General features: G+C 35.8%; 3 protein-coding genes and 2 long non-coding RNA genes across 6 annotated transcripts; 4 read left to right on the plus strand and 1 right to left on the minus strand.

The window, feature by feature from the left end:
- The first annotated feature begins 235 nt into the window (after positions 1-235).
- On the plus strand, positions 236-4,526 carry LOC104763901 (uncharacterized). Its single transcript, XM_010487309.3, has 5 exons — positions 236-418; positions 624-3,051; positions 3,155-3,277; positions 3,636-3,738; positions 3,951-4,526. The coding sequence occupies exons 2-5, from the start codon at positions 2,740-2,742 to the stop codon at positions 4,265-4,267; spliced, it is 855 nt and encodes a 284-aa protein (XP_010485611.2). The 5' UTR covers positions 236-418; positions 624-2,739; the 3' UTR covers positions 4,268-4,526.
- Positions 697-2,528, plus strand: LOC104763899 (uncharacterized). The gene has a single exon (XM_087501812.1). The coding sequence runs from the start codon at positions 697-699 to the stop codon at positions 2,488-2,490; it is 1,794 nt and encodes a 597-aa protein (XP_087357938.1). The 3' UTR covers positions 2,491-2,528.
- On the minus strand, positions 3,572-4,155 carry LOC104763900 (uncharacterized). The gene is made up of 2 exons (XR_763701.3): positions 3,996-4,155; positions 3,572-3,800 (listed from the first exon to the last, which is right to left on the minus strand). It is a non-coding gene; the product is annotated as an uncharacterized LOC104763900 (long non-coding RNA).
- A 219-nt stretch (positions 4,527-4,745) lies between the features above and the next one.
- Positions 4,746-7,190, plus strand: LOC104763902 (zinc finger CCCH domain-containing protein 33). 2 transcript variants are annotated; one of them, XM_010487310.3, is made up of 7 exons: positions 4,746-5,164; positions 5,302-5,459; positions 5,601-5,663; positions 5,797-5,916; positions 5,998-6,237; positions 6,327-6,656; positions 6,740-7,190. In XM_010487310.3, the coding sequence occupies exons 1-7, from the start codon at positions 5,110-5,112 to the stop codon at positions 6,977-6,979; spliced, it is 1,206 nt and encodes a 401-aa protein (XP_010485612.1). In that variant the 5' UTR covers positions 4,746-5,109; the 3' UTR covers positions 6,980-7,190. The 2 variants fall into 2 exon arrangements, with proteins under 2 accessions (XP_010485612.1, XP_087357950.1); XM_087501824.1 differs by having other exon boundaries at positions 4,768-5,164; positions 5,257-5,459.
- A 511-nt stretch (positions 7,191-7,701) lies between these two features.
- Positions 7,702-13,499, plus strand: LOC104763903 (uncharacterized). Its single transcript, XR_015590738.1, has 3 exons — positions 7,702-8,087; positions 8,236-8,328; positions 13,229-13,499. It is a non-coding gene; the product is annotated as an uncharacterized LOC104763903 (long non-coding RNA).
- Positions 13,500-13,667: the final 168 nt, after the last annotated feature.

The following is a 13,667-nucleotide window of genomic DNA, read 5'->3' on the forward strand; positions in this document are numbered from 1 at the left end:
GTGGATTAATCTGTCCCACAACAACAGAATAAAAGAGTTAATTATGTAATTAGATTAGATTTTGTATTTTTTTTTTTTAAATCTTAAAATTCGCGTAATATTATTATATTAAAGCGTTGAAAAATATATATATTATAATACTGTATTAAAGCTTTTTATATATTGGGCTTAGGCCGTAAGGACCCAACAAATAAAAGCCCATTAGAAATATCAGTCTCTTTACATCATCGAAACTATTCCGGCTATCGTTTTCATCTTCTTCCGTTGATATTATCTGAAAAGATGATGATGATGATGAGTCTCCGATTCAAAATGTGATCGGCGCCGTCATTGTGTGTGATTCGCTTCACTCATCAACTCCAGATCTGGGAGCTTGCTTATTCCAACTGTTTCTTCCTCTTTACAGAGACTCTGAATGGTGATTTCAACTTGTTTCTTTGTAAATTCTTCGATTCCCCCCCCCCCCTCTTTTGATCATCTCCTGCCAAAATCTCTGTTTTACTGTAATTTTTTAATTTGGCTCTTTGTTCAATTCCGAGGAGATCCTTTTTTTTTTGTGCGTGTGTTTGGTTGTACAGCGAACTCAAATCAACATTTTTGCTTGCTGTTGTTTTGGTTTACAGTGGGGTTTGTTTACGAGGCTGTGCAATTCTTAAGATGATTGGTGTTTCGCACTGAACACAATAACATCTGCAAATGCGTCATATGGCCGAGCAAACTTTTATCGCTTTAGGTTCCGACGATATTTTGGGAGCTGACCATGCTTTGGTAGTAGGGAAAGAGTTTCCCGATGTGGAAACTTGCAGAAGAACTTTGAAAGATTTGGCTTTAGCTCTGCGTTTCGATCTTCGTATTGTGAAATCAGACCGAAGCAGACTCATAGCCAAATGTTCCAGGGAAGGTTGTCCGTGGAGAATACATGTAGCTAAATGCCCTGGCGTTCCCACGTTTTCGGTTAGGACACTTAACGGCGAGCACACCTGTGAGGGTTTAGATGATCTGCATCCTCATCTTCAATCCTCGGTTGGTTGGGTTGCAAGATCGTTAGAATCACGGATTAGAGATAATCCCCTGTACAAACCAAAGGAGATATTACAAGATATTCGTGATGAGCATGGTGTTTCGGTTTCTTATATGCAGGCTTGGCGCGGGAAAGAGCGGAGTATGGCTGCACTTCATGGTACTTTTGAGGAAGGCTATCGTCTTCTTCCTGCTTATTGTGAGCAGATAAAACTAGTTAACCCTGGGAGCCTTGCTTCTGTTTCTTCCTCTGGACCTGAAAACTGTTTCCAGCGCTTGTTTGTTGCGTACCAAGCATGTATATTAGGATTCACTAGTGGTTGTAGGCCGCTTCTTGAGCTTGATAGAGCGTATTTAAAAGGTAAGTATTTGGGAACGATACTCTGTGCGGCTGCGGTTGATGCTGATGATGGTCTTTTTCCTCTAGCGATTGCGGTTGTTGACATCGAGAGCGATGAGAACTGGATGTGGTTTCTCTCGGAACTGAGGAATCTTCTCGGGATGAATTCAGAGAGCATGCCGAGACTCACTATACTCTCGGAGAGACATTCAGGGATTGTGGCAGCGGTGAAATCTCACTTTCCTACTGCTTTTCACGGGTTTTGTCTCCATTACGTGAGTGAGAACTTCCGGGATACGTTCAAGAACACTAAGCTGGTTAATATGTTCTGGAGTGCTGTTTACGCTCTCACCGCATCAGGATTCGAATCCAAGATGTCTGAGATGATCGAGGTATCGCAGGACGTTATACAATGGTTTGAGCTCTTTCCACCTGAGCTTTGGGCGGTTGCTTTTTTCCAAGGCCTAGTACGTTATGGGCATTTTGCTGTAGGTATCACGGAGATATTGTACAATTGGACTATCCAATGTCACGATCTCCCGATCGTTCAAACAGTGGAACACATTCGAAATCACTTGTCATCTTGGTTCGATACCAGGCGTGATTCAAGCTTGAGATGGAACTCTATACTCGTTCCATCGGCCGAGAAACGGATTGTAGAAGCTATCTCGGACGCAGATTGTTACCAAGTTTTGCGTGCGAACGAAGTCGAATTCGAGATTGTTTCGACGGGGAGAACAAACATCGTGGATATCCGAACACGAGTATGTTCTTGCAACCGTTGGCAGCTTTACGGTTTACCATGTGCTCACGCAGCGGCAGCACTTATCTCGTGCGGACAGAACCCCCGTCAATTCGCAGAGCCATGCTTCACGGTTGGCAGCTATCAGCAGACATACTCGCAGATGATAGGTGAAACTCCAGACATCAACTTGTGGAAAAAGAAGCAACAAGAACCCGGGAAATGCTTACCGTTAATACTACCGCCTAAGACACGGAGGCCGCCTGGTAGACCGAAGAAGAAACTAGTTCGAGCTGAGAATCTCAAGAGACCGAAAAGGATTGTTCAATGTGGTCGTTGTCATTTGTTGGGACACTCTCAAAAGAAATGCACACAACAGCCTATTTGATCCTATCTTTGTGATATAATATAAATTGAATTGTAGCCTTTTTTTTTTTCTATGATCCTTAAAAAAGTGGACTGGGACTAAAATTAAAATAAACCGGGTCGGATAATACCCGCCGGGTTCGACCCATCTAATTGTCCCGCCAACGAAAAAAGTAAAGCCGCCAAGATGTGATTTTTTCGAAGGTGGTGAATGATAAAGAAGACCTAACATAGAGAGATCGATAGAGAGAGAGATCATCAAAGGGTGATAATGGAATCAGCTCCGACGGGATGCTTCAAGTGTGGTCGTCCCGGTCACTGGTCTCGCGATTGCCCATCCTCGGCTCCGGTCGCCGGTAACAATTCCGTTTCTTCTTCTTCCGCTCCAACTCAGATCCCTAATAATGACAATCCGAGATCCTCCAAGAAAAGTGGAACCTCCATAGGGCCAGTTCCTAAATTGACGAAGACGAGAGTTCAAAGGCCCAAGCTTACTCCTGAGTTACTGCTCTCTGAGGATGGTCTCGGCTATGTTCTTCGCTATTTCCCTAAATCCTTCAAGTATCGCGGCCGAGGCAAAGAGGCAAGTCTCTTTTTTTTCTTTTTCATTATTGTTTATTTTGAAATGTGATTCAGCTGTGGGTTTTATGATAATTTGGAATATATGAATACTTTTTGGCTTAAAGGTGAGCGTTTTGGGGAATATGATACGGCTGTACAGTGAGTGGCACTCTCATTTGCTACCTTACTATTCCTTTGATCAATTTGTGCATAAAGTGCAACAAGTCGCTTCTACTAAACGTGTCAAGGTACAAATCCTCTCTTTCTGATTTTGTAAGTGTTCCTCCTTCATGCACCTTGAATGTTCCTTATGGTGGGTTGTTATTTTGATATTGATGAATCCGGATTTGAAGGCTGAAGTTATTTTGATGATTCTATCAAATCAGTATACTGAAATCAGAATTACATTGCTCCTCTCCTTGTATGGTAATCAGTCATGTGTTGCTTTAAAGTTCCAAGTATACTAGAATCTGAGACCGTGTTAGGCTGTTATGATCATTGTGCTCATCATACCTTAGTCTTTACTTACCTAACATACTTACTTAGGTTCTGCTAGTAACTATATTGAATTTGCACCTGATACATAATGATGTGTTATCCTTTTAGAATTGTATAAACGAATTGCGAGAAAGGGTTGCCAGCGGAGTTGATCCAAACAAGTTATACGAAAAGCAGGAAGAAAATACTGGTCCTTATGATGATGATCAAGGTATGTCGAACAGATCAGCCTTTCTCCCTTGAATCTTCTTTGTTATCTCAATTCTCTCAATCCTGCAGAATCTTTGAATTTGGTTGGCTACAAAAGTTTTTGGAAACTTGATATGAAAATGGAAACGCTTCTATGTGTGGCTTAATTCTACATAAGTTCAATTTCTGTTACTCCATTACATTCCTGTAGGTAATTAAACATATCTTTCGTAGGTAACCTAGACATGGATCAGCCAAGTCATGACGAAGAGAACATACCATCGAGGAGCGTTGACGCTGATGTTGATGCATTTCAAGACAGTATGTTGAATGAGATCTTTGATAATGCCTCAAAGCTACCTAGCAATGAACAAAATATGGATAAAAGCAGTGAACTGACAGAAGAGCAAAGAGAACGTATGGAAGCTAATAGATTGAAGGCAATGGAAAAAGCTCAGAACATTTCCGAGGAACAGAGAGTACGTATGGAAGCTAATAGGCTAAAGGCTCTGGAAAGAGCCAAAGCAAGGCTTCAACCAAATCAAGAATAGCTTAGCTGTTTTACTCACATGCTCAATTTACCGAATCTTTTCGTTTTGGTGTTCCCATTACAGTTAAGAATTGTAACAGAGTCTAGCATATGTATGTCTCTGGTACTGTTTTTTTTTTGTGTGTGTGTGTGTGTGTGTGTGTATTGCTCCGGTTCAAAGTCGGTTTAAGAACTATCGAACCCAAAATTATTGACCGTTGATTCGTTCCACAGCCAAGGTTGATATCATTGGCACAATAGCAGATTTGTCTTTTTCAACATTTATAGGTGATTTTGCGTAATTTCATTTTTTTTAATAAATAAATAAATAATATATAAATGAATCAATTAAATTAAAACCACATGGAAAAGGACAAAAGATAAGAAAAAAGTTTCTGACGTGTTCTCTACCGTCCAATTTTGATGGAGAGGATAAAATAAAAATTGGCAGACTCTAGTCCCTTTCCATAGTAGGGGTATATTCGTCATCGTGATCACACAAATAAAAAACTTTGAATTAATTTTATTTTAATTATTTTTGTTTTTTTTTTTCAGTGAAAATTTCTTGTTTGATTTGTGTGGAGGTGAGAGGAGAACGCTTTTTTGCTTTTCGTCTCTCTCTCTCTCTCTCTCTCTTCACTTCCTCTCTCACATCTCTCTGTTTACACGATTCTTCTTCTTCTTCTTCTTCTTCTTCTTCTTCTTCTATGTCTTCTTCCTCCTCCTCCTCCTCTTCCATTGTCATTTACCTCTCTCTACACTCCATTTTCTTGTCGGAAGAAGATCGGTTGAGAGTGATGACAGTATAATATCTGATGCTTATAACCATCATCATCGGAGACATTCTACTTCTTCTTCACGTCTATGGATTTTAATGCTGGAGTTCCCATGTCCTCTCTCTCACCTTTGATGAATCAAGGTCTGTTCAATTTCGTCTTCTTCTTTTTTTTTTTTTTTTCTCTCTCTGTTTTTGATCGGAAAAGTTTTTATTTTTCTTTTGATTATTGACAGATTTAATCTCGGATTTTTTTGTTTTTCTTTGGGGGTTCTGATCAGACGCAATGTGGCAAATGAATTTGGGTTCAGAAGAAACAATGGAAACTGGTTCGTACCCTGAACGACCAGGAGAGCCTGACTGTTCTTATTACATCAGAACTGGACTTTGTAGATTTGGCTCTACTTGTCGGTTCAATCACCCTCGTGATCGTGAACTGGTTCGATATATGTTCTTTCTGTTCCTGTCTCGAGTTTAGAGATCGGTTTAGTCGGGTTATTATGTCAATCAAAGCTTTTGCCTTTTGGAGTTGTTTTGATCTCTTCTCTCTCTCTCTCTCTCTCTCTCTCTCTCTCTCTAGGTTATAGCCACTGCAAGGATGAGAGGTGAATACCCTGAAAGGATTGGTCAGCCTGAATGCGAGGTTATCCAGTTTTCAAGCTTTTGTTTATAAGATGTTTGGTTTGTTCATTTTATAGATTAGCATTTCTTCCCAAGCTTTTGGTGTTTGAATCATCTTCTTACACGAAACCAACTTACATTGTATGTTTGCGCAGTACTATTTGAAGACAGGAACCTGCAAGTTTGGTGTAACATGTAAGTTTCATCATCCTAGGAACAAAGCTGGGATTGCTGGAAGAGTCTCACTCAATATGTTAGGCTATCCTCTACGCTCGGTATGTTGACTTTTGGACTTTCTCACTTTCATATACTACCTCATTCTCTTACTGATCCTCTGTAATATCATATAAATGCAGAACGAGGTCGATTGTGCTTATTTTCTAAGAACAGGACACTGTAAATTTGGTGGCACTTGTAAATTCAACCACCCTCAGCCTCAACCAACCAACATGATGGTTCCTACCTCTGGCCAACAGTCTTATCCTTGGTCTAGAGCTTCTTTTATTGCCAGCCCTCGATGGCAAGATCCCTCTACCTATCCTTCCTTAATCATGCCTCAAGGAGTTGTGCCGGTTCAAGGATGGAACCCTTACAGCGTAAGTTGTCAAAACAGCACCTTCAGATAATAATCTGATTTGTTTTACTTGGCTTTGATTTTTATCGCTATGTTTCTCCATTTCGATAGGGTCAGCTCGGCTCAGTTTCACCTTCAGGTACAAGAAACGATCTTAATAACTACAGAAGCTTACAACAGAGCGAGACCAAAGAGTCAGGCTCTCAGTCTCAAGGCTCATTCTCTGGTTTCAATCCGGGATCCTCTGTTCCGTTAGGAGGGTTCTATGCATTGCCGAGGGAAAATGTTTTCCCGGAAAGACCTGGACAACCAGAATGCCAATTCTACATGAAGACAGGTGACTGCAAATTTGGCACAGTTTGCAAGTTTCATCATCCTAGAGACAGACAAGCTCCTCCTCCGGATTGTCTCCTAAGTTCCATTGGCCTCCCTTTACGCCCGGTAAGCTCATGTTGCTTGGTTTTCACGTCGAAGTAGGACTTACTCGGCATTGTTTTTAATGAATCAAATTGTTTTGTGGATAGGGAGAACCATTGTGTGTGTTCTATACTCGCTATGGAATCTGCAAATTTGGTCCAAGCTGTAAATTTGATCACCCAATGCGAGTATTCGCATATGACAACACAGCTTCAGAGACAGATGAGGTTGTGGAAACATCATCAAGTGGGCATTCCAGAAGAATCTCAGTGTCTGAAACAAGACAAGCTGCTGCAACAACAACAAGCTCTGGTAAAGACACCACCATTATTGATACACAGCACTGAAGAAGAAAGAGCTTTTAAAAAAAGCTTTGATTTTTCAAAAGAGGAATATGTAAATTCTCATTTTCATTTAATCTCAGACATCTATTAATAATGTATAGAGGTGATTTATACAACTGATCTTGATCTTGATCTTGGTCTGATCGCCATTGTTGTAATATTCTTTTGGCGAATCAGGTGAGAGAATAATAATATGAAAGTAATTTCCCTCAAATTTGACTTTCGGTTTATTTAAGGAAACATTGTTGTATTCCCCGGTTTAGATCCGGTTTACCGTATTAAATTCTTTGTTTTATCAAAGCTTAGTTCTCTAGAAAAATCGTCGTCTCATGAAACAATGGTTGTTACTTGTTTCTGTTACTTACTTGGGTAGAACTAGAAGCTGTAATCTTTCTCTCTTACTATTGTCTTGTGTAAAAAAGACCTGTTATGTTGTTTGATAAATTTAATATTTTACATTTTATCTTAATAAATCCCACAAATATCAAATCAGTAGTGCCGTTGTAATAATAACACAGCTCTTGATGGGGTCAGGCAATGAGTTGATGCTTCACCTGCTGTGATGTATTTTTGATGTTTCTCTTCCCTTTTGTCTTTTGATATAGTAAAATTTAATGAGCAAAGAAAAGTTTACTGTTGTAAACGGTAGAAGGTAAAAAAAGTGACCGTTGCAATTTTTACGAGAGCCCAACTATATATATAGAAAAGGAAACAACAACGTAACCAAACCTTAAATTTCCTTTTCTTTTCTTTTAAAAAAAAAACCTAATCTCTTTGCTCTCATCTCATCAACGCATTCTTGCAAGAGTGTTTTACCTAAATAGTCAGTCTTTTTTGCTTATGGTTGCTGCTGTTGATGGCTTTTCCGGCGAGATAGTGTTGGCTTTACGCTTTACGTCGTCAGCTCAGCTCTTTCGATTCTCCCAATTAGCTTTCATCGAATCGATGATCATGCCAAATCAACACGTATCAAGTCTCTGCTCTCGCGGATCCCCGAGATCATTAATCACACCAGATCACTCTACGAGAGTAATCCATAGATGATTGAGATGCAAATCCTCGTCCGTTACTCAAACTGCGTTGGTCTAAGTGGATGATCGATCTGATTCAGGTTTTTTTTTCTCTTAACTTTTTCTTCAGTTTCTTTTTTGATTATTATATCTTTTCAAAAAATTATTTCTTTAAGTTTTCTTTACTATTCGGTAAAAAGAAAATCACTGGGTGATTTCGTCTTGGTGGATAACTGGATATCACGACAGAACATATCTGCAAGACGACGGTGGACTTTTCGAGTTTAGCATTGGTAATGGGCAAACTGCGTGGGTCCTCTTCGCTACCCTACTTCAACCAAGGTATTTTTACTTATTCATTTCTTTTTTAAAAGTAATATTTTTAACTAATAAACTAATTCGTTTGAATTCACAAAAATAATAAATAAACACTTAGATTCAACATAGTTGGTGTTATAGGTTTTGGACTAAAATCGTTTAAATTCACAAAAAACATAAAAATTAATAAATAAAATTAGTTTAAGCTGTTAAATTTTAATACATTGACGACAAACCGAACCTAGGCATCCGGTCCTTAGGATTTCCTTTGGTCGGTCAGTTGGTGTTATAGGTTCAACATGTTTTCACGTAATACAAAATTTAACACATAAACTAGTTTTTTAACCGTTTGAATTCACAAAAAAATGAAAATTAATAAATAAAATTAGTTTAAGTTGTTAAATTTTAATACGTTGATGACAAACCGAGCCTAGGCCTAGGCATCCGGTCCTTAAAATGATTTCTTTTGGTCGGTCACTTGGTGTTATAGGTTCAACATGTTTTCACGTAATACAAAATTTAACACATAAACTAATTTTCTAAAAGTTTTGGACTAAAATCGTTTGAATTCAAAAAACATGAAAATTAATAAATAAAATTAGTTTAAGCTGTTAAATTTTAATACGTTGACGACCAACCGAACCTAGGTATCCAGTCCTTAGAATTTCCTTTGGTCGGTCAGTTGGTATTATAGGTTCAACATGTTTTCACGTAATACAAAATTTAACACATAAACTAGTTTTTTAACCGTTTGAATTCGCAAAAACATGAAAATTAATAAATAAAATTAGTTTAAGTTGTTAAATTTTAATACGTTGATGACAAACCGAGCCTAGGCCTAGGCATCCGGTCCTTAAAATGATTTCTTTTGGTCGGTCACTTGGTGTTATAGGTTCAACATGTTTTCACGTAATACAAAATTTAACACATAAACTAATTTTCTAAAAGTTTTGGACTAAAATCGTTTGAATTCAAAAAACATGAAAATTAATAAATAAAATTAGTTTAAGCTGTTAAATTTTAATACGTTGACGACCAACCGAACCTAGGCATCCAGTCCTTAGAATTTTCTTTGGTCGGTCAGTTGGTGTTATAGGTTCAACATGTTTTCACGTAATACAAAATTTAACACATAAACTAGTTTTTTAACCGTTTGAATTCGCAAAAACATGAAAATTAATAAATAAAATTAGTTTAAGCTGTTAAATTTTAATATGTTGACGACAAACCGAGCCTAGGCATCCGGTCCTAAGGATTTCCTTTGGTCGGTCAGTTGGTGTTATAGGTTCAACATGTTTTCACGTAATACAAAATTTAACATATAAACTAGTTTTTAACCGTTTGAATTCACAAAAACATGAAATTTAATAAATAAAATTAGTTTAAGCTGTTAAATTTTAATATGTTGATGACAAACCGAGCCTAGACATCCGGTCCTTAGGATTTCCTTTGGTTGGTCAGTTGGTATTATAGGTTCAACATGTTTTCACGTAAAATAAATTTAACACATAAACTAGTTTCTTAACCGTTTGAATTCACAAAAAACATGAAAATTAATAAATAAAATTAGTTTAAGCTGTTAAATTTTAATACATTGACGACAATCGAGCTTAGGCATCCGGTTCTTAGGATTTCCTTTGTGTCGGTCAGTTGATGTTATAGGTTCAACATGTTTTCACGTAATACAAAATTTTACACATAACCTAATTTTTTAACAGTTTTGGACTAAAATCGTTTGAATTCACAAAAACATGAAAACTAATAAATAAAATTAAATTAGTTTAAGCTGTTAAATTTTAATACGTTGACGATAAACCGAACCTAGGCATCCAGTCCTTAGGATTTCTTTTGGTGTTATAGGTTCAACATGTTTTCACGTAATATAAATTTAACACATAAACTAGTTTTTTAACCGTTTGAATTCACAAAAACATGAAAATTAATAAATAAATTTAACAATACACGTTGACGACAAATCGAGCTTAGGGATTTCCTTTGGTCAGTCAGTTGGTGTTATAGGTTCAACATGTTTTCACGTAATACAAAATTTAACACAAACTAATTTTTTAAAAGTTTTGGACTAAAATCGTTCGAATTCTCAAAAACACAAAAATTAGTAAATAAAAATAGTTTAAGCTGTTAAATTTTAATACATTGATGGCAAACCGAGTCTAGGCATCCGGTCCTTAGGATTTCCTTTTGTCGGTCAGTTGGTGTTATAGGTTCAACCAGTTTTTCACGTAGTATAAATTGAACACATAAACTAGTCTTTTAACAGTTTGAATTCACAAAAATAGGAAAATTAATAAATAAAATTAGTTTAAGTTGTTAAATTTTAATACGTTGACGACAAACCGAGCCTAGGCATTCGGTCTTTAGGATTTCTTTTGTGTCGGTCAGTTGGTGTTATAGGTTCAACATGTTTTCACGTAATACAAAATTTAACACATAAACTAGTTTTTTAACCGTTTGAATTCACAAAAATAGGAAAATTAATAAATAAAATTAGTTTAAGTTGTTAAATTTTAATACGTTGACGAAAAACCGAGCCTAGGCATCCGGTCCTTAGGATTTCCTTTGTGTCGTTCAGTTGGTGTTATTGGTTCAACATGTTTTCACGTAAGACAAAATTTAACACAAACTAATTTTTTAAAAGTTTTGGACTAAAATCGTTTGAATTCACAAAAACATGAAAATTAATAAATAAAATTAGTTTAAGCTGTTAAATTTTAATACACTGACGAAAAACCGAGCCTAGGCATCCGGTCCTTAGGATTTCCTTTGTGTCGGTCAGTTGGTGTTATAGGTTCAACATGTTTTCACGTAATACAAAAGTTAACACAAACTAATTTTTTAAAAGTTTTGGACTAAAATCGTTTGAATTCACAAAAACATGAAAATAAATAAATAAAATTAGTTTAAGTTGTTAAATTTTAATATGTTGACGACAAACCAAGCCTAGGCATCCGGTCCTTAGGATTTCCTTTGGTCGGTCAGTTGGTGTTATAGGTTCAACATGTTTTCACGTAATATAAATTGAACACATAAACTAGTTTTTTAACCGTTTGAATTCACAAAAACAGGAAAATTAATAAATAAAATTAGTTTAAGTTGTTAAATTTTAATATGTTAAAGACAAACCGAGCCTAGACATCCGGTCCTTGGAATTTCCTTTGGTCGGTCAATTGATGTTATAGGTTTAACATGTTTTCACGTAATACAAAATTTAACACATAAACTAATTTTTAAAAAGTTTTAGATTAAAATCGTTCGAATTCACAAAACACAAAATTAGTAAATAAAAATAGTTTAAGCTGTTAAATTTTAATACATTGATGGCAAACCAAGCCTAGGCATCCGGTCCTTAGGATTTCCTTTGGTCGGTCAGTTGGTGTTATATGTTTAACATGTTTTCACGTAATATAAATTGAACACATAAACTAGTTTTTTAACCGTTTGAATTCACAAAAACAGGAAAATTAATAAATAAAATTAGCCTAAGTTGTTAAATTTTAATACGTTGATGACAAACTGAGCCTAGGCATCCGGTCCTTAGAATTTCTTTTGGTCGGTCAGTTGGTGTTATAGGTTCAACATGTTTTCACGTAATACAAAATTTAACACATAAACTAATTTTTAAAAAGTTTTAGATTAATATTGTTCGAATTCACAAAAACACAAAAATTAGTAAATAAAAATAGTTTAAGCTGTTAAATTTTAATAAATTGATGGAAAACTTAGCCTAGGCATCCGGTCCTTAGGATTTCCTCAGGCATCCGGTCTTTAGGATTTCCTTTGGTCGTTAAGTTGGTGTTATAGGTTTAACATGTTTTCACGTAATATAAATTGAACACATAAACTAGTTTTTTAACCGTTTGAATTCACAAAAACAGGAAAATTAATAAATAAAATTAGCTTAAGTTGTTAAATTTTAATACGTTGATGACAAACCGAGCCTAGGCATCCGGTCCTTAGAATTTCCTTTGGTCGGTCAGTTGGTGTTATAGGTTCAACATGTTTTCACGTAATACAAAATTTAACACATAAACTAATTTTTAAAAAGTTTCAGATTAAAATCGTTCGAATTCACAAAAACACAAAAATTAATAAATAAAATTAGTTTAAGCTGTTAAATTTTAATACGTTGACGACCAACCGAACCTAGGCATCCAGTCCTTAGAATTTTCTTTGGTCGGTCAGTTGGTGTTATAGGTTCAACATGTTTTCACGTAATACAAAATTGAACACATAAACTAGTTTTTAACCTTTTGAATTCATAAAAACAGGAAAATTAATAAATAAAATTAGCTTAAGTTGTTAAATTTTAATACGTTGATGACAAACCGAATTTTCTTTGGTCGGTCAGTTGGTGTTATAGGTTCAACATGTTTTACACATAATATAAATTTAACACATAAACTAATTTTTAAAAAATGTTAGATTAAAATCGTTCGAATTCACAAAAACATGAAAATTTTAGTTTAAGTTGTTAAATTTTAATACATTCATGGCAAACCGAGCTTAGGCATCCGGTCCTTAGGATTTCACGTAATATAAATTTAACACATAAACTAATTTTTTAATTTAAATAGATTGAAGTCACAAAAATTAAAATTTTAATAAATAAAACATATATGGACTTTTGACATTTTAGTGTTTTGTTAAATTTTAATACACTTTGATAAATGGGATATAGTAAGTTTTTAACAGTTGGACCTACGGTAGGAATAGTTTGGGTTTACGACGATAAAGCCCATATTATATCAAAACAATAACAAAACCTATTAGTTAAGTAAACGGCGTCGTTTGCAGGAGATAGCTCTATTGGGTTGCCCTAAAACATCATCTCCCACGAGTAGCCAGCGTATATAAGTTGCGTTTTCTTTCTTTACCTCTCCAATCTCATTGTTTTTTTATGGTTTAGGATTTGAAGGGAAATTGTAAGCTTTTCGTATTTGGGCAGTGTTTAATTTTGTGTTAGGTCATCTAACAAAGCAAGATTGGTTTTAACTATGTACCAATTTTGTGTCGGAAGTTGACAACATTAGTTAATTGACCTCCATGGGCATATTTATCTTCATGGAACTCTTCTCTTCCATGGTGTAGCTCTATGGAGGTCACACTTCCACATCTGTATTTTATGTATCTCTGTCCGAAACAATCTCTAATCATTGCCATTGGCTGAGTTCATGATATTAGTTATCTTGTTGTAGTCTTTGCTTAGAACAGTGGTTTTTATTGTTTGTTGAATCTTTAAGTTACTGTTTTTTTTTTAGATTCCAATTTTTTTTGTTTGCAGTCATCCTTAAAGCAAATAGGTTATATAACCTCTTTACCAAATTTGTGTCGGAAGATGACGACAT

The sequence above is a fragment of the Camelina sativa genome, chromosome 19 (genome assembly GCF_030686135.1).
Source record: "Camelina sativa cultivar CO46 ecotype springtype chromosome 19, ASM3068613v1".
Classification (NCBI taxonomy): Eukaryota; Viridiplantae; Streptophyta; class Magnoliopsida; order Brassicales; family Brassicaceae; genus Camelina; species Camelina sativa.

What these genes read in the sequence shown, in the direction of transcription:
- LOC104763902 (XM_010487310.3), top strand. Translation starts at nt 5,110, where the DNA reads ATGGATTTTAATGCTGGAGTTCCCATGTCCTCTCTCTCACCTTTGATG. An exon ending in CTCACCTTTGATGAATCAAG is followed by an intron (nt 5,165 to 5,301) that starts GTCTGTTCAATT and finishes GGTTCTGATCAG; the next exon opens with ACGCAATGTGGCAAATGAAT. An exon ending in TAGGCTATCCTCTACGCTCG is followed by an intron (nt 5,917 to 5,997) that starts GTATGTTGACTT and finishes ATATAAATGCAG; the next exon opens with AACGAGGTCGATTGTGCTTA.
- LOC104763901 (XM_010487309.3), top strand. Translation starts at nt 2,740, where the DNA reads ATGGAATCAGCTCCGACGGGATGCTTCAAGTGTGGTCGTCCCGGTCAC. An exon ending in ATCGCGGCCGAGGCAAAGAG is followed by an intron (nt 3,052 to 3,154) that starts GCAAGTCTCTTT and finishes TTTGGCTTAAAG; the next exon opens with GTGAGCGTTTTGGGGAATAT. An exon ending in CTTCTACTAAACGTGTCAAG is followed by an intron (nt 3,278 to 3,635) that starts GTACAAATCCTC and finishes TTATCCTTTTAG; the next exon opens with AATTGTATAAACGAATTGCG.
- LOC104763899 (XM_087501812.1), top strand. Translation starts at nt 697, where the DNA reads ATGCGTCATATGGCCGAGCAAACTTTTATCGCTTTAGGTTCCGACGAT.